Here is a 26,322-nt window from a genome sequence, read left to right on the forward strand (position 1 = left end):
GCTAATTCAGAAACACATAACAGTGACTTAATATTAGACCTGTGACAGCTAATTCAGAAACACATAACAGTGACTTAATATTAGACATGTGACAGCTAATTCAGAAACACATAACAGTGACTTAATATTAGACATGTGACAGCTAATTCAGAAACACATAACAGTGACTTAATATTAGACATGTGACAGCTAATTCAGAAACACATAACAGTGACTTAATATTAGACATGTGACAGCTAATTCAGAAACACATAACAGTGACTTAATATTAGACATGCTTTAGACATGAACTATTTCTTAAGAAAAAGCAAAGTTTCATTTTAATACTTGGAACTGCAAAGTAAACATTTATGGTAATTCATATCAGATTCAACAAATCAATATTTAAATGATTGAAACATACAGAGTACGTAACAGTTAGCCAATCACTTTTCAGTAACTGATATATGTTTTGATATTTAAATTTGGCGTTTGTTATACCACATTGCAAATTCTTACAGGTACGCTGCAGGTAGCTTTAAATGCAAATTACGCTATGGGCGCTCTTTGGGTTATCTACTCAATCTTTGTCTTGTTTCCATTGTCTCAGTCTACCACTATATCGCGGAAGTATACCGCAAAACTAGACCTGGATGATAAGAAATCAAATGACGAACGTTTTGGAGAATACAATTCTACATCAGTGAGAGAATGCGCAGCGCACTGTCAAAGGGAGTGTAGTTTATATGGATTTAATCCACAGATGAAGAAATGTCGTAGCCACAAGAAAATTTTCACGTCGGGGATGTCTAAGGAGGAGGGCTGGAGATACTACTCTCATGACTGTATATATAACTGTTATTTTTCTTCGTTTGTCAGAAATCACATAAACATCAGTAGTTTTTATCGCTCAACATTATTAATTCTAAATAATAGTCCTGTCTGTTTACTTATTTTTTTTCTAATTACTTTTATTTCGAATGGAAACTTAATGTGAAATTGACGTAATTTTATTTTTTTCCTATATTTTATTTCCTTCTGTTAGTATTATCTTCGATTAATAAAAATGAGCTTCTACTGTGAAGGAAATACTAATGAGAAAAAGATCAAAGCTTACACTGTGACACAATACAGAAATAAATTCATTTCAAGCTTTATAAAATTGTACCATTCTCAACCATTAGAAAATTGTTGTTTGTAATTGATTAAAAAATAAACAAGGATGCTCTTTAAGTAGTAACTGTTCTGAAAGCTGAGATGAGAACCCTGCACCATTGACTACTAAGCATTCTCTGTCGCCCGGTATTGTTTTTTTAAAAGAAATTATAGATTATCCCATCACTAATCATATATACATGTATATACATAATATGATTCCAGTATTTTTTTTTTAATTCTTGTAGATTGTAAGTTTTTTTCTGGTTTTAGTTATTCCCTTAGAATGTAAGGATCTTCACGCAGACGGTCAGACTAATACAGGGGTGTATGAAATTTACCCCCATGGCACCATTACCAGTCCTGTCAGAGTTTACTGCGATATGGAGACAATGGACGGAGGATGGACGGTATCTAGTTTATTTTAAAATTAAAAGTACATAGCATAATTCACACTCAGTGATCTTGTTGTTTTAAGGATTGTAGGATAAAAAATGAATATTTTGAGTTTATATCATAACATTTTGATCATACAATTGTTCGAAATTGTAATGTTATACATGCTTTCTTTCAAAGGCAATCCAAAAACGTGTCAATGGATCCGTGAGTTTTGACAGGACCTGGGCGGAATATAAGAATGGTTTTGGTTCACCGGAACAGGATGTCTGGGTTGGTAAGTGTAAATCACTTTCAAATAAGCACTTTCATCCTCTTCAAAGTTTGACAAAATTTCTTTATTGTGGCTGATAAAAAATGAAAGCATATCAAAGATCTGATTTTAAGACTGGGTAATATGTGTTCAACGATACTCACTAATCGTGTTTTGTGATATCTTAAATAATATGGGAAAAAGAGAGAGAAAGGTCATTTAGCGACATAGTCTTAATGAAACCAAAATTAGCATCAATGTCTACAGCTAAAAGAAAACAATCTGATTTTTCATGAATGTACTGTAAACGTATTACATTTGGCTGTGTATTCTTTTTAGCGCATTTGGCAAAAAGAAACTTCCGCTAATTCAAGTACAACGCTAAATGTCTTGTACATATATACATAAATAAGGACATTAAGAAACGCGCTAAATCAAATCTACGCTAACTTCTTCAAAAATTAATTTCCGCCAAATATTGTACACGCTAAATATAATACATTTACAGTATATTCATACTCAAAAAGGAAATAATTGTGCTGCGATGGACTTTTCAGTTGATTTCAAATATACATGTATCTTAATACAGGAAATGACGTAATCCATCAGTTAACAAAAGGAAACAACTCATCCCTTTATGTGTCCATCACTCTCCAGAATGGTATAACGCTGTATGAAATGTACGATCGATTCTCAGTCTCCAATGAAACAGAGAAATATCAACTCATTCTTGCAGGACCTGCCACGGGAACCTTAGGTAAGTGTGTCCAAGCTAAGTTCTTAAAATTGGGTTCAAATCAAGTCTAGAATCAAATACTTCTTTTGCATTGAAAGATTATTAAGTTGCTGAATAAACAGAAAACGAAACATTTTTTTCTAATATTCTGTAAACGTCTTTGATTCTATGTTAATTTAACGTTTTTAATATTTCACGATATCGTTTGTAGGTACAATTCACAAATTCTACGGTCATTGAATTTCTCATTGCTAAGTATTGAAATTTAAAATGATATTTTTTTAAACACAAAAACAATGATGTTAAATTATTTGTAACTAGTATATCCAGTAACTACACTTAATTCGCTTTTGTTATTTAGCTTAGGTTTCTTGATGATTTTCAATAATTCACATTTTTAACTACTACAGAATAGGAAGATTACAGCGCATAATTAATAATATAATGTCGACATTTTCATAAAAGCTTGATGTTCAGAAAATTATTTGATCGGGAACATAGTCAAGTTAAAACAGACAAATTTAAAACATTTCAACTCATTTCACATTTACCAAAAAAAAAAGTTTGTTTTTTAATCATAGTTTAAAAGTGTAACACCCATGGGATTTATTGTTACATTAGAAAGGATGCTGTATGAATTGCGCAGTGTATTTTTTGTTGTATTTATATATTATCTCTCTTTACGGGAGACAACATGAGAAGCCGTTATCTGCCTTAGACGTACCTCAGTATTATTGACAATAAGATTAATGTGATATGAATTAATTATCTCTTTGATATATTTTCTTCTAATTCTACAGGAGACAGTATGTTAATCACCCTTGCTTCTAAGCACGAACTGTCTGGGATGTACTTTAGTACCCCGGACAGAGATAACGACAGAGGGGACGTAAAGCACTGTGCTGCTAACGGTAAACGTAGAGGGGGCTGGTGGTTTAACGCCTGTCACCAGGCCTTCCTTAACGGTAAGTGGTACCCGGCATTCTGGGTCAAACCTTGGTATCCTACAGTAGAGAGTGGGACAACTGTTAAGGAGACATTGATGTTGATCAGGCGTCACTAGGTACATATCACTAAATCTTAATAACCATTTACTCTTTGATATTTCTTTGAACATTTTAAACGGTTATAAGAAAATTTGTATAAAACATACCCTTTCATTTTTCTCAAACATTATTTAATTCCTTTAATTCTTTTTTTTTTCAACAGATTAATATTCAAAAAAAGAGAAACCTCACATTGAGGACCAACCATCAGTCAGGCGAAATATTTCTCTTAAAAAGGGACAATTTTTAATTTATCTTCATCATGGCATTTTCTTCATTCTTTTTTTTTTACCTAATGTTTCATATCAGGTGAAAAAACTTGTAAAGGGCGATATTTTGAGGGGGTTGTGGTTGTACTATTTACAGTTAAAGCAGTATATTGTATTTGTTGTAATAAATTTGAAATTAGAAACATTTCGATCTTATTTACAAACACTGCCACAGGAAGATGCCTGGACGGATAATTAGGATAAAGATTGGTCTACGTTAAACTTTTACAGTTGAAACTGTTTTCTCCGACACCTGTACAATCCGTTTCACTTTGAATTCCGACATTGAATTTCTTTCTCATTTCTACTAATTTCCCTGATCTTTACACTGTGGTATCTTACATCATGTAAATTTTTCTCCCAGTGCTTGTCTGGTAAAACAGGTTTCCTTGTACTGAAGATATTTTATAACATAATACAGGTGCATTTGATAATCATATTTTGTAGTATAATATATCCAAAACTACGTTTCTCTATAGAGAGATCCCACTTAGAACACAAGTCTGAAAACGTTCGTTCATTGAAGTTAATTTGGATAAAAAGTCCGACAATTTTCAACCTCGTTTGCTATAATTTACCGAATCGGATATTTTTTCCGTACAGTCGAAATGCATGGACGAAAGATAAAAAAACCGTAAGCTTATCTTTAAAACACATCATTGCGATTGTGTATTTAATTTATGGAGACATGTTTTTTTTTTCTGTTTTTCCTTATCTGTGAATTACTCGTTTGCTTTGTACACAAGCATGTGTACTCTGAAAGCTCAGGATGAATTTAGTTTGGGCGCTCTTCCATGTAAAACTGCATGGACTTACAAGCATGTATCCGTAAAATCGTGTAATTGAGATATTCTGTTTATTCGACGAAATTAGAGAAATGCATGGGTATATCATTCTGTACAATACAATTCTAAGTTTGGTCGCAAATAATGCAAACTCACAAGTGATTAATTTAATTTTCGATTTTACCGAGAATTGAAAACTTCATCTCCACTTACAATTATTATGCATGTGTACATGCAGTTTATGTTTGTTTGTTTGTTTGTATGTTGTTTAACGTCCCTCTCGAGAATTTTTCACTAATATGGAGACGCCACCACTTGGCGGTTGAGAGCTACAAATTTTGTCCTATACTCGGCACTTACGGCCTATGAGCAGTGAGGGATCTTTTTCGTGCCAGCACCTACTGCGACACGGGACCTTGGTATATACGGTCTCATCCGAAGGACCCGTCTCCACGTCCCACAGTGGGATTCGAACCTGCGACGTAAGGATCAACTCCTTACTTCGCGACTCTAGAGCAGACGCTTTAACCAGTGCGCCACGCGGGCGACTACATGTAGTTAAAAACATGAGACAGAAAAATAAATTGTTGCAAACTTAGTGGTTAAGTCGGCAATTAAAATACATAAAACTTGAAATGAATAAATGCACAGGCGGATAAGTAAATAATAAAAATAGGCATGAGACAGAGTGAAATGAAATAATATGTAAGATTCGAAATGATTTCAAACCCAATTTTCCATTAATCGCTATGAGTGCACATTGAATTTAAACACCGATATGACCGCGGCTCGCTGATCTCTGCGGCCACGTGTGGACGAGGAGTGGGTTACAACAAGGCGACAGAGCGGAATTTAAACTATGTGCTGTAAGAAGGCGTGAATTATTGTATGTTTAAAGGTATTATTTTATGTATATAGTTTATTTAATATTAAATGAAAAATTAAATGAAGAAACAAGAGACTGATAGTAAAAATTATACTTTACACAAGTATTTATACTTAATACTTCCATCACTAACTGCAATTATTTGCCGTAGCACCTTTTCAATTACAATTGAAATAGAATAGAATTACACGGGATAGAGAAATAAATTGTTTTTTTTTTTTTTTTTTTTTTTTTTTTTGTTTTTGTTTTTTTTTTTTTTTTGTGTCGACAGTGAACAGGCCGGTAAAAGCGATTAAAATTCGAAATGATTTTATGCACTAGAGTTGGAATTAAGATTAAATCAAAGATGAGATTAAGTTATCTTAAAGATTCGATATAAATAAAAAAAAAAAAACATAATGTTTCATTAATCGTTGTTTCTACACAATGGATTTGTCTTCACAGATGTTTGTTTTGTTTACATGGTTTATGACCGCAGGTGGCTGGTACACTGGTGACCTCGGCAACGTGGGATCGCGGGTTGTGTTACATTACTATAAACATCGAGGTGAACATGGAGAATGTAAAATGCGTACAGTTAATGATCATTAATTATATGATGCTTAAAGTGTAATATTTGTGTATTAATACTTGTGTAAAGTATAATTTTTACTATCAGTCTCTTGTTTCTTCATTTAATTTCTCAGTTAATATTAAAAAACTCAATACATAAAATAATACTTTTAAACACACAATAATTCACGCCTTCTTACAGCACACAGTTTACATTCCGCTCTGTCTCTGTGTTTAACTTTAAAATTTGTAACCCACTCGTCGTTCACAAGTGGCCGCAGGGATTAGCGAGCCGCGGTCATATCGGTGTTAAAATGCAATGTATATAGACATAGCGATTAATGGAAAATTGGGTCTGAAATCATTTCGAATCTTACATATTATTTTATTTCACTCTATCCCAAGCTTATTTTTATCATTATCTTATCCGCCTGTGCATTTATTCATTTCAAGTTTTATGCATTTTAATTGCCGACTTAACCACTAGGTTTGCAACAATTAATTTTTTTTTCATGTTTTAAACTGCATGTACACATGCATAATAATTGTAAGTGGAGGTGAAGTTTTCAATTCTCGGGAAAATCGAAAATTAAACTAATCACTTCTGAGTTTGCATTATTTGCTACCAAACTTATAATTGTATTGTACAGAATGATATAATTTTATCTCGTCGAATAAACAGAATATCCGAATACACGATTTTACGGATACATGCTTGTAAGTACATGCAGTTTTACAATTTTACAAACTAAATACATCCTGAGCTTTCAGAAAACACATGCTTGTGTACAAAGCAAACGGGTAATTCACAGATAAGGAAAAACAGAAAAAAATATATCTCCATAAATTAAATACACAATCACAATGATGTGTTTTGATTGATCAGCATACAGTTTTTTATCCTTCGTCCATGCATTTCGACTATACGGAAAAAAGATCCGATTCGGTGAATTATAGCAAACGAGGTTGAAATTGTCGGATTTTTATCCAAATTAAAAAAAAAATGTGTTAGTCCTTTCAATGGCAATATATCCGAATAATAATTAAACAGCCTATAAAAATATATCACGGCGTCCATAAAAGGATGAAACTTTCTTTTGTAAATAAAGTGGTTCTTACAAATATGTAACAAATCTTAACATCTAAATAATTATTTAATTTTTCTAACAAATACTAATTTGGTTCTAAGAAAGCCACGCAGTTGTATGAAATGTATGGAGATAACGAACAGTATTCAGGCTCAAAAGTCCATCAAACAATACAAAATAGGAGCAGAGCAAACACGGACCTCCAAACATCAGAGATGGGATCAGGTGCAGTGGAGGAGTAAGCATCCTCTGCCGACCGGTCACACCCGCCGTGTGCTCCTTGTCATGATCGGGAAATAACGGAAAAATCCGTCGACAATTCAGTGTGTAAATAATGGCCTAACAATTTTTATGAAAAAATATTCCAAAATAATTTTTAATGTTTAATGGACTGACAGGTGATCAAATTTCCTCTCATCACGACACGTGCACCCCCCCCCCCCCTTTAAAGAATACAATGTTTTCCTTTAGAGCCGAAAATATCAATCTGTTGGTTTGTTCAGGTATGTATACATATAAGTGAGGGCTGATGTTGAAATCCGAGAGAAATCCACAACCTATTTTAATTTAAACCAATAATCATAAGCGACATTTGTTATTCGCGAATCATCAAATGAATGAAAAACAAGGTCTGCAACGATTAATATCCGTGACTAAACTTTCCTATTTTATAAACTTTTAGGGTCTTTTATTTTAATTTGAAACTTAAATAATGTAATGATTTAATGTGTTCATTGGAGTCGTCAATTGAGCGTCAAAGTGTGTATCATTAGTTTCTTTTGGTGGGGCAGGTACCATTTTCGGTGCATATGATTTCCGGAATTTTGCATTGCACTTCCGACAATTAATAAATTTCACTTCATTTATTATTTTCATTCCTTTTTTTTTACTATACTTCCAGCAATTAAATGTTAACAAAATAGATGGAATTAAGATTTTATTAGGATATAAATGGTGAATGGATGAAAATTTATACATTTTAAAATGTACATGGTACTTACGGCGTTTGAGCAGTAAGGTATGGAATACGGAGAAAATAATCAGCATTCCACAGGTGAAATATTAAGGAAAAATGTACTTTTTCTTTGTGGAAAAGAGTGAAAGAGAATAATCTAAATGTGGAGACTGCACGCTATTTGATACATATGTAGGTTCTGTTCTTCATTATGGATGTGAGACGTGGGGATTTCATAAAGCCCCTCATGTTGGGCAAGTACATATTAACTTTTTTGAAGAAAATTATGTTGCTTCGAAATCTACAAATAACTTAATGGTTTATTTCAAATTTAGTAGATGCCCAATGTATGTTCAAAGAAAACTACGAATTCTGAAATATTGGTGTAATTTGCTCAATACAAATGATTGCATTCTGCAGACATGTTATAAACAATTGTTATGTGAGTATGAAGAACAACAGGAAAATTGTACAAACTGGTTAAGTGCAGTAAGAAAGCGTTTTTAAAACGCTATTTGGTTTGAGTGATAAAATCCTTTAAAAAGAATATTGATGACTACCCTAACTCATCTGGAAAATCTGCAGCAAACTTTAAATTCTAATGAATCGATATCGACTTCTTTATCAAAATTTTTCCCTTTTTTTTTTTTTTTTTTTTTTTTTTTTTTTTTTTTTGTAGACCTCTGGCTTTTCCCTTAATTCTGTAACACTCGGAACTCGAGAGTTACCTGCTAGGTATTGTTTCTGCATCACTTCCGTATAATTTCTACTTTGACATTTCCAAATCTTACATTTTTTTTTTTACATTTGACGATAAATTCTCGGATTATTGTTGAATGCCAAGGCAATTAAATAGCACGATTAAAGACAACAAATATCTACCGAAACAAGATATAATAACATATTTCGGTGACATGTAGTAGGTATATGATATTTTAGGCCCTATATCCAAGAGGGGTCCAGTGATAACAAATGGAAGTGACTTACCTTCTCTATTTCATAATACCGCGGGTATGATTTTTTGATAAAACGTTAATTCTACGTTATTTTTTTTTTTTTTGGATTTTTCATATGGAATACATTGTAAATGTGTACTAGAAGATTAATTTATGGAAAAAGACGAATAAAAATATTCTTGGACCCAGGGTGTATATTGGGGGGGGGGGGAGGGGGGGGGGGGTCCTGTCCACAAGCACCTGTGCAGCATTCAAGCCTAGAAGACCATTCGAACAATACAAAAAACTATTTGTTACAGAAGACCTCACGAGGTACCGTCAAGGAATAGTTCATGAGTTGTCTAAGGCGAAAAAAGCGGAAGTGATAGATTCGTACTGGACGAACGACGGACGCATTTTTGTGAAGGTCGAGGAGATGGGTCCAAAACAACTGATCCGCACCTTTAATGGCCTTGATCTTATTGCTCCAGGTTCAGGATCTGAGTAGTGTTTGACTAGTATTCACCTAAGTGCTACTACTTGGGTTCACCTTGTGTTCGCCTTGTGTTTACTTGTATAACTGTGTAGTGTTGTGGAGCATTACAATGTCAACAAAGGAAATGAAGGACACGAAAGCTGGAAGATCAAACACCAAACAGACAATGGACAAAGGAAGACCTTCCCTGTCATTGTCATCAGTCTCAGCTGAGGTTAAAGGCCAAGTTGTATCTATAAAACCAGCAAGCAAACAGAGGAGAACTTCATCTGCAGGAGATCAAGATGACAATTCAGAAATGGACAACATCAAAGTTACTCTTTCCTCCATACAAGAGACCCTTAAAAAACTGGCGACCAAAGATGACATAAAAGATCTAGTCAAAAGTGTTATTATGGAGGTAAAGGAGGAGTTAAAGAAGAAAATGAAAGAGGAGCTTAAGGAGGAGATCAAAGAGGAAATTAAGGTAGAGATGTTGCAGGAACTAAAAACAGAGATGCACCAAGACTTGGATGAGGATAAGAGTCAACATGGTCAAGAACTTTCCAAGATGAGACAGCAACTGTCAGACAAGGTGGATAGTTTAATGATGGACAATGACACCAATATGGGGAATGTATCACAGCTGAAAAAAAGGATCAGTTATTGGAAAAACAGTTTAAAGAAACAAATGGAATTGCCAGTACAGCAATTAGCATGGCAAATATGAATCAACAATACTCCCAGAAAAACAATATCAAAATTCTGAATTGGCCAGAACAACAGGGTCAGAATTTAAAAGAGGAGTTATGTGCTCGGGTGGCTGAAAAAGCAGGGGTCACTTCGGACCCAAAGGACATTCTGGCAATTCACAGAATTCCATCAAATGACAAAAATCACCCAAGACCTGTGATTGTCAAATTTGTTAGTAGTGAGGTGAGGAGGTCGGTGATCATAAAGAGAGAACAATTAAAAGAGGACTTTATAATGTTTGATCACATAACCAACATGAATGCGCAGCTGCTGAGAAAACTGAGGGCCGAGGAGAGACAACATATTGTAGACAGTGCGTGGTACTACAATGGACACATCTTTGTGTTGGATACAAATGGGAAAAGACCCAAGATGGATGTAACGGATGATATTGACAAAAAACTTGCGATATAAACATGTACTTCGAAAATGTCCACAAACAGGAGGAGCTTAAAGGAGAAGGGTGACGTTTGCCTAAAGGCGAGGTATGCCTAAAAAATGTAAAGAGTCAATAACTTTCTGTGGTTTTCTATGTTTGAGTGTATGTGTAAGTTTATGTGTGCACTTTCAATTATATGTAATTTATCATAATAATAGTGCCAACAGTTTTTCTGCTTTTCTCAAAGCCTTAAAAAATTTATCAGTTTTTTCATTGGAATTAGAATGTAAAGAACTAACTTAACATGTCAAAGGTTGAAAGCTTAAATATTTTAAGTATGAATGTTAGAGGTTTTTCATCAAATTGTCAAAAACGCAGGGACGTATTCAACTGGGTAAGAAATAAGAATATTTCTATTATATGTTTTCAAGAAACTCATAGTACAGAAGAGGTAGAGAAGCTATGGGAATCTGAATGGGGTTATAAATCTGTATTTAGTAGTTATACTAGTAGCTCAGCCGGAGTAGCTGTACTGTTTAAGAACAACTGTGAATTTCAAATCCATTCTGTACAAAAGAATCTCTCAGGTAGATATATTATTAGATATTACTGCCAATAATATCAGATTTACTTTGGTTAATTTGTACGGCCCAAATAAAGATAGTCCAGAATTTTTCCAGAATATATACACTGAAGTCAATAAATTAGAAAATATGTCTATAGTAATGTGTGGGGACTGGAATGTAGTTCAGGATCATAAAAAGGACACATTTAATGTTAAAAATTTAAATAATCCACATGCACAAAGAAAAATATTAAGTATTAAGATGGAATTGGAGGTTGTTGATCCTTGGAGAATTTGGAATGATTGATTGTATCGCAGTACAATTAAGGTGCCAAATGGAAATATGGGCGAATTTTTTAGATAGAAAATACATTGTTTACAAGGATGCGCGTTTCTTTTTAGGACTCTACTATTATCGGACAAATGCAATGTTGTTGAAAACTACATGTTGAGGACGATTAGACTTCTTATTTAGACTTGTCACGTGATGTGGCAGTCACGTGATTTTAGCAAATATACCTGAAGTATTGAGGTTATCTATAAATTCTAATATTGCAAGGGCATAACCAAGTTAAAAATCTAAGTTTAACATATAATTATTTTCAACACTCTTTGTAGTTTGTGAAAAGTGCTGCGAACCTATGTAGATTCTACTATCTAATTGCTAAAATTACATTTGTTAGACCGCATGTTGAATATTTTGCTGGTCAAGTACATTAAATATAGATATAATTAATTCATTTGCAAGATTTCAACAAGTTCGCAGCACTTTTCAAATATCTTCATACTTCTTGAGTTTATGTGTAAAAGCTAGTCATAGTTCATTGAGGGTATGCCCTTGCAATATATCGATTTATAACGACCCTTCTATTACCCTTCAATGCATCTGCATACAAATATACGACAGTATCGCTTGTCTAGGGAATGTACGGGAAGTATATGAATAAAATCATAAAATAGACATCGCATCCAAGTTAATGACCTCTTATATATCTACAATTTATATTCTATTTAATTACAAAATACATTTTTCATTGTATAAATATAACTTGATCCCCCTCTCACTGCCTACAAACTGCGTCAAATTTTACGATATGACGTCACATTGACAAGTACATTGCGATCAGTGAATTGTTTATATATTACTGTGTGGGATTTAACCAACGTCAATAATGCATGCACTAGTTAGTATTGATGTAGTTTAAAGCTATTCAACAGTTTAAAATAGCAAATCATTTCATTTTGTGGTAATTTGAAGAACTTGTATTTTTGTGTGATTTCATAGTAAGCATTTCCCGTATAAATTAGGCCCCGCCTCCTTACTGCAGCCTTAACTGTGCTGCGATGTTGTTTTACGTCCCATTCGAGAATTTTTCACTCATATAGAGACGTCACCATATACCGATGAAGGGCTTCAAATTTTGACCTTTACTCGGCACTCAGGGCCATTGAGGAGTGAGGGATCTTTATCGTGCCAACGCCTGCCGTGACACGGGGCCTCGGTTGTTAAGGTCTCATCCGAAGGACCCGCAACTTTCACTTCAAAGTGCCGAGCGCATGGCGAAGGAACAGTTGCTACCCATTTTTTATCGACTTAGGTCAGTCGCGGCCGAGATTCAAACTCACGACCTCCCGATCACGAAGCGAGCGCTCTACCGACTGAGCTACCGTGAACGGTAAATTTGGAATGAAGAAGGAGGTCAGTATACATGGAGAAGGTCAAACCCTATAATTCAAAGTAGATTTGATTATTTCCTTGTATCCCACTGTATATTTAGTAGAGTACTTGATACTAAAATAATTCCTGGTTATAGAACTGATCACTCAGCAATTATTCTGAAATTTAAAACAAATGATAGCACTAGAGGAAAAGGGTACTGGAAATTTAATTCTCAACTTCTGTTTGAAAATGATTTTACAGATAGGGTAAGGAAAGTCATAACTGAAACTATGGAAGAATACATGGTTTCAGGAGAAATATCCAAAACAGAGACAATTACATTTCATATTGCTGATCAACTGTTTTGGGAAATCTTGAAAATGAAAATAAGATCATTGTCTGTAGAGTATTCATCAGCAAGGACTAAAAGATTAAAGTCTGAGAGCAAAATGCTGGAAAAAGAAATTTTAAATTTAGAATATAAAGTAAACGCTGAAGGAAAGACAAAAGATGTAAAACTTCTTGAAGAAAAAAAAACAATGCTTACAGAATTCAAGAGAAAAATATATTGAGGGTTTAATGCTAAGGTCCAAAGCTACATGGTATGAAAAGGGAGAAAGAAATACAGACTATTTTTGTAGGTTGGAAAAAAGAAATTTTGTTAATAAAACTATATCAGAACTTATTGATGCAGATGGGAATCATATAATGAACCAAGATCTTGTATTAGATGAACAAAAGTCTTTTTTCTCAAATTTATACAAAAGTAGAAAACAGTACTGTAGTCAAATATTACTAAATGAAAGTGCTTTCCTAAATCATAATGTTAGGTTATCAGATATGCAAAAGGAGAATTGTGAAGGAATCTTAAAGCTAAAGAGTGTACGGAAGTATTGAAGAAAATGAAAAATAAAAAATCACCAGGTTCTGATGGCTTCACTGTAGAATTTTATAAATTCTTTTGGAGGGATTTAGGAGTGTTTGTTATTCGATCTTTAAATGAAGGATATTATACAGGGAAAATGTCTTTATTCCAGTCTCAGGGTATAATAACTTGTATTCCAAAAGAGGATAAAGATAGGCGATATATGAAAAACTGGCGACCTATCTCATTACTAAATGTAGACTATAAGATTGGTTCAAGTGCCATATCAAACCGTATCGAAAAGGTTCTGAATGATATTATCAGTGATACACAGAAGCGATTTATAAATGGACGATTTATTGGTGAAAATACTCGATTTCTGTATGACCTTATTGACTATTTGAGAGAGAAAAACCAGTCTGGACTTCTTCTTTTATTAGACTTTGAGAAAGCGTTTGATTCTCTAGAGTGGGACTTCATTGTCAAAGCACTACAATCATTCAATTTTGGTGACTCCTTGATTAAGTGGTTTCTTACATTTTATTCCTCTAGTACTTGTTGTGTAATAAATAATGGCCATTTATCAGATTTTTTTAGTCTTCAGAGGGGTTGCAGACAAGGAGATCCTTTAGCTCCATATTTGTTTATCATCACAGTTGAATTACTAGCAATTTCACTCAAGAAAAATGTAAATATTAAAGGTATTATTATTGAGAGGAAAGAAAACAAATTGGGGCAATATGCAGATGATTCATATTTACTACTGAATGGAAGTGAATCGTCTCTAAGAGAATCAATGAGTGTTATTGATAAATTTGGTAGTGTATCGGGATTGAAACTTAATAAATCTAAATCACAGGCAGTGTGGTTAGGAAGGAAAACAGGTTCAGCAGAAACTTTGTGTACAGATCTGGAAATTGGTTGGGGAAAAGATAGTTTTAAACTTCTTGGAATAACTTTCACTAAAAACCTTGAGGAAATGATTACAATTAATTTTCAAATAAAAATTACCTCTATTAAGAGATTGTTAGGATCATGGACAAAAAGAGATTTAACACCACTAGGGAAAATCACAGTTATCAAAATTTTAGCTCTCCCTAAGCTTATACACTTATTTTCTGCACTGCCGGACCCCCCAAAAGATCTTTTGGATGAAATAAACAAAATATTTTTCAAATTCATTTGGGGATACAAGACAGAAAAGGTTAAAAGAAATACACTTATCGGGAGATATGAGGATGGTGGTTTAAATATGCTACACTTATCATCTTTCATTTCATATATCAAGTTAAATTGGGTAAAGAGGTATCTGACCAAAACTGAAGGTGCATTGCAACATTTGCTACATTGTATTTTCAAACTTAAAAGTGTTGATTTCATTTTTTATTTATCTAAAGGGAAACTTCAAGAATTTGTTAAAATCATTGATAATAATTTTTGGAAATATGTAATTAAAGCATTGATAAAGGTTAAGAGAAATCCTGAACATGTATTAGATTATTTGTACTTAGATATTAGAAATTTTGTGGATGTCAAAAAGTTGGAATTTTATACAAAATGGGTTGAAAAAGGTGTCAAGAACCTGAACGACCTAGTGTCGGAAAATGGGAAAATAAAATGTTTCAATGAAATAAAAGATGTACTTGGTACTAATAATTTTTTAAACTATTTTCATTTGATTTCAAATATACCCTCAAAAATTAAAGGAAAACTCATTCCTTTTAAAGAAAATAGAATTCCTGAAAATACTGAACCAGAAATATGTCTTGTACAAAAATTGTTATCAACAAATAATGTTAAATTTTTGTATCATATCATGAAAGAAAAGGAGTTTATAGCCCCAACTTCAAAAAAAAGATAAGTGGGAAACTTTACTAGATGAGTCTATCTCAGAAAAAAACTGGAAATTCTATTTTGTAAATGCATCATTATGCACAAAAAAGACAAAAATAATTTATTTTCAATATCGAGTACTGATGAATTATATTGTTACTAACTCCTTTCTTCATAAAGTAAGCTGTCAGAAAATAGTTCATGTACATTCTGTAATAGTGAAACAGAGACAATCATTCACTTATTTTATGACTGTGTATATGTGACTGAATTTTGGAATGAATTTGTACAATGGTTTAATGTCATTGAAAATGATTATAAAATATCCAAAAGAATTGTTTCACTTGGTAATATAGAGGGAAGTTGTTTAGAAAATTTTCTTCTGTTAGTTGCCAAAAAAATTATTTAATATTCAAGATCACAAGGTTTTAAGCCAATATTTATTGATGCAGTAAGGTTATTTAAATATTACAGAAACATAGAAAATTATTGTGAAAATATATTTCAATGTAAGGACAAAATAATTACTAAATGGGCCCTGTATGATAATGTATACAACAAGTGATGAATTTTTTTTTTTTTTTTTTTTTTTTTTTTTTTTTTGTTTTTATATCTTCTCCTTTTGGTATATCCTTTTTTGTTTTTTGATAAATTACATGATTAACTTAAAAAAATATTTCAATGTAAGGACAAAATAATTACTAAATGGGCCCTGTATGATAATGTATACAGCAAGTGATGAAATTTTTTTTTTTTTTTTTTTTTTTTTTTTTTTTTTTTTTTTTATATATATATATATATATATATCTTCTCCTTTTGGTATATCCTTTTTTGTTTCTTGTTTTTTGATAAATTGCATGATTAATTGTCATATGTCTACATTTGTGTATATTATCTTATTGTGGAAAGTGCACTGTGCGAGTATGTGTAAGTGTGATGGTGAGTGGGTGTAAATTGTGTGGTATGTGTTTGTATATATAGATATGAAAAAAGACTTCAAAATAAAGCATTAAAAAAAAGAGTATTAAAATGATTATACTTGTGCGGTTCTGTTCTTGTTTTGTTTTTTTTTCTCTCTCTCTTTTTGGTAGATACAGTTTTTTTTATCTGCTGTTAATGTATTTCTTTATAAAATGTATTCTTAATGCATAAAAATGAAGAAAAAAAATGCATTCTTAATGTAAGAAAGGTTTCATAAATTATTAATGCATGATATATTATAAATTGTTCCCCTTATATTTTTCCTTCTAGCTGTCTTAATCATGCTGCTCTTACACGTAGCAGTATATGTATCAATGTACATAATTTTTTCAACAATGGACCGGGTATCTGTCAACAGGCCTTTTATTTTGCCTTGCGACTCGTACCATTCTTTTTTGTCTTTTGTTTTCTTTTTACCGAAACTTTTTCTCAATGTTTTTTAGTTTTTACTTATAATCAAAGGTCAGAAAAAAAAATTGTGCGTGTTTATTTATCATATGTAGATGTACATTAAACTCACTGCTATTTTCTGTACTACGATTTAATAATTTTTTGATTGAGTGTCTGAAATATATTTTAAAAAATACCAAATGTTTACTGTCAAAAGGCGCAATAGAAGTTATTTATTTTTTGGATTATGTGTTACAAATTATATACTTACTTATATTGTTGTCAGGTGACATAGAGACAAATCCGGGGCCATCTCAAATTACCCAATCCACACTAGACATTTTTCATTTAAATGCAAGGAGTATAAGGAACAAGTTTGATAAGTTTCTGAGCATTGTTTTAGATTTTGATATTTTATGTTTCACTGAAACCCATCTCGATGTTAACATTTTAAACGAAGACATTTCCATTGACGGATTCAACTCAATTTTTCGGAAAGATAGAAACTCACATGGGGGTGGTGTAATTATATATGCGTCTGACTCGTTGCGCGTTAATAGACGCCCTGATTTTGAACCTTTGAACCTTGAATGTATATGGGTAGAAATCAGCGATCCTACCTGCAATATTCTCCCCTGCTGTATGTATTGTCCTCCTAACTCCGATAATTCATTTTGGAAAAGGTTTGAATGGTCCCTTGAAAAGCTGTTGATATATCCGATAGAATTTTAATCTTAAGTGAAAAACACGAAATCTCTCATAGACCCAATTCTTGTTAGCGAAAATCTACACGACGATGTATTGGACTCTGGGACAATAGACGTTGAACACTCTCTCAGCGACTACAGAGGTACATACATCTATCTTAAATCACATACAATACAAAAACACTCAGATGATAGGAAAATATGGCTATACAAAAATGCAGATTTTGAAACACTAAACACACTTTTACGCAACACAGGTATGAATTGAAGAACAAAAAATATAACGCTCTGAAATCCATAGTAAAAATACTTTGATTTACTATAGTGAAAAAACTTTGATACTATGGTAAACTATAGTTAACTATAGTACTTTTTTGTTAGGGTAAGGCCTAAAGATAAGCCCTGGTTTGATTCTGCACTGCGGAAAACAGTTCGTATGCGAAATCGCGCAAGAAATAAAGTCCACAAAACAAAAAAAGATTCAGATTTGGATAAGTTTAAAAAACTACGTAACAAAGTTAACAATATGAAAAAAGTAGCGATGGCAAACTATTATAACAATATAGAGACCAATCTTATTGACGCAAGTATCAAAAGTTCAAAAATTTATTGGAAACTATTAAAAGATGTTTTCAAAACCAAGGTCAGGTCCGAAATATCACCGCTGCAGGATATTACAGAAAATGGCGATGTGCATATTTCATATAGCGATATTGACAAAATTGAGGCGTTAAACAACTATTTTGCTTCGATTTCGTCGTCGCATGATGTCGAATCTGCATTACCAGATTTTTCTTTATTGTGTAATAGTGTTCTTCATAGTATTGAAATAGTTGAGCAAGACATTATTGATATAATTTCTATTCTCCATGTGAACAAGGCCATAGGACCTGACAATATTAGTCATAAAATGTTAAAAGCTACTATTTTTAGCGTCTCATTCCCCTTGTGTATTCTGTTTAATAGATCTTTAGAAGAATGTGTATTTCCTAAACAGTGGAAAGTAGCTAATGTATTTCCTTTATTTAAAAAAGGTGACCCATCATTATTATCAAATTATAGACCTGTATCATTATTAAGCTACGTAGGCAAAATTATGGAGCGAGTCATTTTTAAATATGTTTATAATTATTTTCATTCAAACAATCTTTTTTATAAATATCAGGCTGGTTTTTTTACCAGGTCATTCAACTGTTTATCAGCTTATTGAGACATACAATTACATAGCTAAAGCTATAGATGAAGGAAAACACGGTTGTATGGTTTTTTGTGATTTGTCTAAGGCATTTGATCGGGTATGGCATAAAGGTTTTCTATTTAAGTTACAAACTTACGGTGTTAGCGATAAATTATTGCTATGGTTTCAAAGTTATTTAGATTTAAGGACACAAAGGGTATTGCAAAGGAAAACTATGTCTAATTTTAAACCTTTACATGCTGGAGTCCCTCAGAGGTCTGTATTGGGACCACTTTTATTTTTGATATATGTCAATGATGTTGCTGAAAATATGTCGAGTTTAAGCAGGTTGTATGCTGATGATAATTCTTTACAGAACTATTCTGAAAATATACATGATATTCAAGTAGGACTGAATTATGATTTAAATCAACTTGAACAGTGGTCTAAACAGTGGCTATTGAAATTTAATCCTTCGAAAACCAAAGCTATCTTTTTAGTACTAAGAAAAATGTCGATCTACCAAGGCTTAAATTTCAGGACTGTAATTCAGATTTTGTATCATCACACAACCACTTAGGTATTCTCTTTTCACACGACCTTGCATGGTCAGCGTACATTGATTCTATCGTTGCCAATGCATATAAAAAATTAGGTCTACTTAAAAAATTGCAGTTCAGGGTAAGTGCTAAAACTTTATCTCTTTTATATACTACTTTTATAAGACCTCAGTTAGAATACACAACTGAAGTTTGGTGTGGGTGTTCTAGTCAAGATTCCGAAAAACTAGAAAAATTACAGTTAACAGCAGCAAGAATAGTCACTCGATTAACTTCTTTGGCATCGCGAGATTCTCTCTATTTTGAAACTGGATGGGAACCACTTGCTATTAGAAGAATGTCCAAAGTAAGAACAACTATGTATAAAATTTTTCATAATATGGTACCCAAGTATTTGAAAGAAATGTTTCCAAACATTCGATCACTTGAATCACATTACGTAACAAGACAATCACAAAATTATTGCATCCCTAAGTGTAGATTAAATATTTATGAATCATCTTTTGTCCCAATGGCAATAAGGGAATGGAACTCTTTACCTCTTGAAACAAGACAATCCACTACTATTGGTTCCTTCAAAAATTGTATAAACTCTCAAAAAACACCTAATCCTGCCTTTTTTTTCTTTTGGTGTTCGTCACTGGAATGTAATTCATACTAGATTAAGACACAATTGCGTTCTGAATAAAGATTTATTTAGGTGCAATATCATTGACAGTCCATTATGCACTTGTGGAAAAATAGAAGACGCATATCATTACTTTTTTTCTTGTGCGAAATACACTGTCCCAAGAAACGATTTGTTTAATGCTATTTTTAGAATGATTAATTTACGTATTGTAGACACTCACGTACTGTTTTGGGGAGATGATTCGATTAGCATTTCTGAAAATGAAAGTTTATTTTAAATGTGCAATTGTTTATTAAGAGATCTGGTCGTTTTTGAATTTATATATTTAGATTCATTTGTACATACTACATCAAATCAATTTTGTACACGCATAACCTATGTAAGATAATCATATTGACCTTTGGTTCCAGTGTAGTTTAATTTTTTAACATTATTTTGTGTAATTAATTGTTATAAAGGAGAGGACGTTCTAAGTTTTAAGAACTTGTGTCCGATCCTTTTGTTGTAATATTTAAACAAAAAAATATGTTAAAACCAACAATACAAATCAGGAGCAGTGCAAACACGAACCTTTTAAAATCAGAGGTAGAATCATATGCGATGGATCTGTCATGTTGTAAATTTTGAACTTACCGGTTGGCAGTAAATACAAAATTTACATGTCATATTGTAAATTTTGTATTTACTGCCACCCGGTAAATTCAAAATTTATAGCATGACAGATCCTTTTCATGCTAGCACTTACCCTGACACGAGATCTTATACGATCTCATCCAATGGGCTGATCTCCACGCTTTACTACTCATCCAAACTGAACATAAAACATTCTCAATGAATTTCTAAATCATTGTGTTGAACCTAACAAATTATTCCGACTCGTTGTATTGTCTGAAAAAACATGGCTGAACTGTCCATTCAGAAACCCACAGATAGAGATTGCTCTTAACCAGTGTGTGTTATGGCCTTGATGCAAGGTCATTTGGTCGAGTCAAGGTCACTGACAGAGAAACTGTAATTTCGCTACCGTATTTCTACTTGTGCAACATTGCTGGTGTCATGCAGAGTGTGACATGGCCTTGACTCAAGTTCAAGGTCACTAAGGATAAGATGTTTTGACTGTATGTATGGACTAAAAGAACATGTGTCACTGTGAACTTTTTAAGTCGGTAACACACAGATTGGGTTTTATGACGAGAGTGTGTCATGGCATTTTGAATGTTCAAGGTCACGTACATTCCTTTACAGTTTTTCCTAGCGAAATATTGTAAGCTGCTTCCCCTTACAAGATTGCTTACATGTATAACATTAGAATGTGGCATGACATTGACTCAAGGTCACTTCTTCCTTCCGCAGCTCCAACGGAAGACCTATTCGTTGCTTTGCAGTGAGCTCCCTCTAGTATTAATTATATAGATATATAGATACATTTAATTCCTTCCTTTATTTGAAGACGTGTTCCCTTTAAAATAAATTAAAAAAGAAAAAAAAGTTGTAAAAAATAATTTATGAGTGATCGAACCACAGAACACGTTTAAAACCTTATTTAGAAGAAAATTAGCATTAAATGCAGTAGGGTATATTATTTATAGCAATGAAGAGTTCTGATTTACTTGCCAAATGAAAACACGTACCTTTTTACGGGACCTGCATTTTACCTAGATATTTCGACATATTACGCAATACTCGAACAAAACAACATTTTTATGAGATCAATAAGGTGTTAAAGAACAATTTTAATTCCGAAAGCCATATCAAAATATTTACCGTTTTTGAATTATAAAGCGAAAACCTTCAAGGGCTCTAGATCCCTAATTTTAGGGGCCAGCACTTTTAAATGATATCACATGAAAGCTCTTCTAATTATGCACAACTTTTATTCTACATGTTTTAACAAAATATTTTTAGTTTTAAAGATATAAAGGAAAATATGTAAAAATTTTTGCTCTTTTCCGCGTTCCAACTTTTGACCCCTCTCTTGTGCCATTTGTACTGTAAAAATTAAAAAAAAAAACCAATGTGCACAACTTCAATGCTTCTTCTTTTCAATTTCAAAGGGTTTTGTGCTCCAATTATTACAGTCTCAGAGCCTTTGTCTGGAAATCAAAGGCCTTAAAATTTCAATCAAAGGGTAATAACTCGTGAACAGAAGGTAATTTCCGAATTGTATTACAGTATTCTAAGAGTGTTTTGTAAAGGCTAAAAGCTCTGGAAATTTTAACAAAATCCGTTCAGGAATGAGGAAGATATGAAGCTTCAAAGTTGGCGTCTAGGAAAAAAAAGAATAATAAGAACTAGATGAGATCTCGTTGCGAGCAACGAGTGGGTCTTCTGTCTGATTTTTGATAAGATGAGATAAGAATTTGACTGAGATTCAAATATAATGATATAAATAAATTGTTAAGACGAACAATTTTGCTTAATAATATTTTACAAAATATTGATCACTAAAGGAATATGGATTAAAGACTTTCGGCCCTTCTTGGCCCCTAATGTGAGAGGTCAGCCCCCTTTTCTTCATATCATTTTAAAGCTCTCATGATTTTGAACACTTTTTGTTCAACAACTATTCAAAAATTCTTTTTCTTTTCTGAGATATATCCAAAGGATATATTTAGGGGCCGGCCCTTCAACTCCATAATGGGACGTTTAGCAAAAATCAAAAGGTTGCATATTGTTTAGAACATTTTTTGAATAACTTTTGTTCAATATTGCTTATCAAAATATTTCCCACTTTTGAGATATAAAGCGTCAAAGATTTAGCATTCTGGCCCTTTATGGCCCCTAATTATATAAATATGATGTGAATATCATAATATAAAGTTGTGAATTGTTGAGATAAACATTTTTTCTTCAGTAATGCATTACAAAATATTGATCGTTAAAGAGTTATTGTTCAAATATTTTCGGCCCCTCTCAGCCCCTATTTTGAGGGGCCAGCCCCTTTTTCTTCATATCACTTTAAAGCTCTCATGATTTTGAACACTTTTTGTTCAACAACTATTCAGAAATTCTTTTTCGTTTCCGAGCTATATGCAAAAGATATATTTAGGGGCCAGCCCTTCAACTCCTTAATGGGGAAGTTTAGCAAAAATTGAAAGGTTGCATATTGTTTAGAACATTATTTTGAACATCTTTTGTTCAGTATTGCTTATCAAAATATTTCCCACTTTTGAGATATAAGGGGTCAAAGATTTAGCATTCTGGCCCCTTATTGCCCCTAATTATGTAACATATGACGTGAATATCATAATATATAGTTGTAAATTGTTGAGATGAACATTTTTGCTTCAGTAATGTATTACAAAATATTGATCGTTAAAGAGTTATTGATCAAAGATTTTCGGCCCCTCTCGGCCCCTACTTTGAGGGTCCAGCCCCTTTTTCTTCACATCATTTTAAAGCTCTTATGATTTTGAACACTTTTTGGTCAACAATTAGTCAGAAATTCTTTTTCGTTTCTGAGATATTCGCAAAAGAAGAATTTAGGGGCCGGTCCTTCAACTCCTTAATGGGGACGTTTTTTCAAAAAATGAAAGGTTGCATATTGTTTAGAACATTATTTTGAACATCTTTTGTTCAATATTGCTTATCAAAATATTTCATAGTTTTAAGATATAAAGCGTCAAAGATTTAGCATTCTGGCCCCTCATGGCCCCTAATTATGTAACATTTGATGTGAATATCATAATATATAGTTGTAAAGTGTTGAGATAAACATTTTTGCTTCAGTAATGCATTACAAAATATTGATCATTAAAGAGTTATTGATTTAATACTTTTGGCCCCTCTCGGCCCCTAATATGACAAGTCAGCCCTTTTCTCTTGATATCATATTAAAGATCTTGTCATTCTGCACAAATATTGTTCAGTATGTTTTAACAAAATAATTATACTTTAAAAGATATGATACAAAATGTCTCAAAAAATTCACTCATGTTTCGTGTCCTAAATTTCGACCCCTACCGAGCTTCCATACTAGGCACTTCCGGAAAATATCCAAACCCAGGTGCAAAATGGCAACATGTCCTCTATCATCACTGAAAATTTCAGCGCTCTAGCTTAAGCCGTTTTCGAGTTCCATCGCAGACAAGGAGGTCCTCTAAATTTTGATAAAAGGGCGATAACTTCCGACCGGAAGTTAATATCCCTTAACGGAATGACCGGAATTAACTTCAGATGTCAACGCATTTACCATGAAAATTTGAATGAAATTGAACGAGCCATCTCCGAGAAATCGTCTGCACAAAATTTGTAAGAAGAAAAAAGAATAAAAATAATAATAATAAAAGTGAAAAAGAAACCGAAGAATAATAGAAGGGTCTTCCGTTGAAGACGGAAGACCCTAATAAAGGTAAAAAAGAAACCGAAGAATAATAGAAGGGTCTTCCGCTGAAGACGGAAGACCCTAATAAAAATGAAAAAGAAACCGAAGAATAATAGAAGGGTCTTCCGCTGAAGACGGAAGACCCTAATAATAAAGGTAAAAAAGAAACCTAAGAATAATAGAAGGGTCTTCCGCTGAAGACGGAAGACCCTAATAATAAAGGTAAAAAAGAAACCGAAGAATAATAGAAGGGTCTTCCGCTGAAGACGGAAGACCCTAATAATAAAGGTAAAAAAGAAACCGAAGAATAATAGAAGGGTCTTCCGCTGAAGACGAAAGACCCTAATAAAGGTAAAAAAGAAACCGAAGAATAATAGAAGGGTCTTCGCTGAAGACGGAAGACCCTAATAAAAATGAAAAAGAAACCGAAGAATAATAGAAGGGTCTTCCGCTGAAGACGAAAGACCTTAATAAAACATAAGAGAAATCATTTCTCCTAAACAAATTACTAGTCGTTAAACATTTTTGGATGTTTCCGTAAAAGTCTATTTAAAAAAAAAAAAAAATTGCTCTTCAAGCAGGGATCGAACTCAAAACCCTTGGGTTGAAAGGCAGGTGCGCTAACCATTAGGCCACGCATTCCGACAACAGTAGTAAGTTAAAATGTTTAGGACTATAGAATAGATGCAAGCGTATTTTTAGAATCGGTAGTGGAAGAAAGAAGTTCCGTAAAAGGAAATAGTTCCTGAACTTGCAAGCAGTATATAAAATAAGAAGGGACGGGCTGCGTGAGAAAACGTTAACACTGTTCCCTAATGAAAATGTATTAGTGGACTGTGGCCCGATTCATCGATATTGTGAGCATGCTGATTTTTTTGTAAATACATGTAGCTTTGTTAAAAGCTTTAAAGATCGGGTTCGGATTTTAGCATTTCTGACTGAATATCCTGAAATAAATATGAAACATTTAAATAAGCATTTCTTTGGGTTATATTAAATATATGTAGCACAAATTAAACTCCCAACATGCATTTCTAGAAGGGAAACACGACAATGAAAGCGAGAATTGTTTTTAATATATCGAAAATCGCTATTTCTGGAAACTGATTAATTCCAAATAAAAATCAAATAAATTCCACATGTAAAAGAAAGAGAGAATGCTCGTTATTAAAATGTCATATCATATCAGGAGAATCGAATGCTATTAACGACATCTGAAGAAATAGCCAATAAAAGGTTAAGATCATTTCTTCGTTCACCTGCACTTTAATTTCAAACACAACAGAACTTGTAGTTTTTGCCGTGAAACTTCATGACTTCTATATACTTATAAGACTCACCGTAAAACTTTCCAGAAAGTTTCTCTGAGGTCTATACTACATTTGTACCAAATTTGGTGTCGATCCGAGGTCTGGTTTGAATTTTACAGAAATATTCTACGTTGTTGTTGATGTGATTTTTTTTTTTTAAGAAAGGGGGGGGGGGGGGGTTAGTTATTTATTTTATGTTTCTTTTTAACTAACAATTGTAACTACTTCCACATCCTTAAGCTTGATTGTGACCTTTGGGTCAAGGTCAAAGGTCAAGGTCATTTAAAAAAAAAATTCTTTACGTTCTATGTTTTAACCTGCTACTGTAGCTGGATGCATGTCCTTAGTTTCAAATTTAACCCAAAGTCATGTTTGCCGATAATTTTCATTATTCTTTTTTTTTTTTGGAGAGAGGGAGAGTAGGACAATAAAACTTAAGAAAGTTCCAGTAGGTTCTTAGCTACAGCTCCCTGAAATCTTACATCTATCTGAAGTGTGATTTGAAACTAAGAGAAAGATTTCACATTGCTCTCGGGATGATTTTTTTCTTTGAAGTTTTTCCGGAAAAAAAATGTAATTTCTACATTTTTCAGAGAAAGACCATAAAACTCTACAGGAAGTTACTTTGGAGTCTCAGCTACAGTTCTCTAAAGTTTCGTGTCGATCCGATGTGTGAA

General features: G+C 32.9%; 2 protein-coding genes and 1 pseudogene across 2 annotated transcripts; all 3 read left to right on the forward strand.

Moving 5' to 3' along the window:
• The first annotated feature begins 535 nt into the window (after positions 1-535).
• On the forward strand, positions 536-9,543 carry LOC133185700 (fibroleukin-like). Its single transcript, XM_061321003.1, has 6 exons — positions 536-824; positions 1,408-1,544; positions 1,711-1,807; positions 2,373-2,540; positions 3,320-3,484; positions 9,356-9,543. Exons 1-6 carry the CDS (start codon positions 536-538, stop codon positions 9,541-9,543), a joined length of 1,044 nt encoding a protein of 347 aa, XP_061176987.1.
• A 97-nt stretch (positions 9,544-9,640) lies between these two features.
• LOC133185702 (uncharacterized protein PF3D7_1120000-like) lies at positions 9,641-10,240 on the forward strand. The gene has a single exon (XM_061321004.1). The coding sequence runs from the start codon at positions 9,641-9,643 to the stop codon at positions 10,238-10,240; it is 600 nt and encodes a 199-aa protein (XP_061176988.1).
• Positions 10,241-10,692: 452 nt separating this feature from the next.
• LOC133185703 (von Willebrand factor D and EGF domain-containing protein-like) overlaps positions 10,693-26,322 on the forward strand; it is a 34,875-nt pseudogene continuing 19,245 nt past the window's right edge.

This window comes from Saccostrea echinata, unplaced genomic scaffold, assembly GCF_033153115.1.
Source record: "Saccostrea echinata isolate AGI-Se365-2 ecotype Australia unplaced genomic scaffold, CSIRO_AGI_Sech_v1 ptg000012l, whole genome shotgun sequence".
Classification (NCBI taxonomy): Eukaryota; Metazoa; Mollusca; class Bivalvia; order Ostreida; family Ostreidae; genus Saccostrea; species Saccostrea echinata.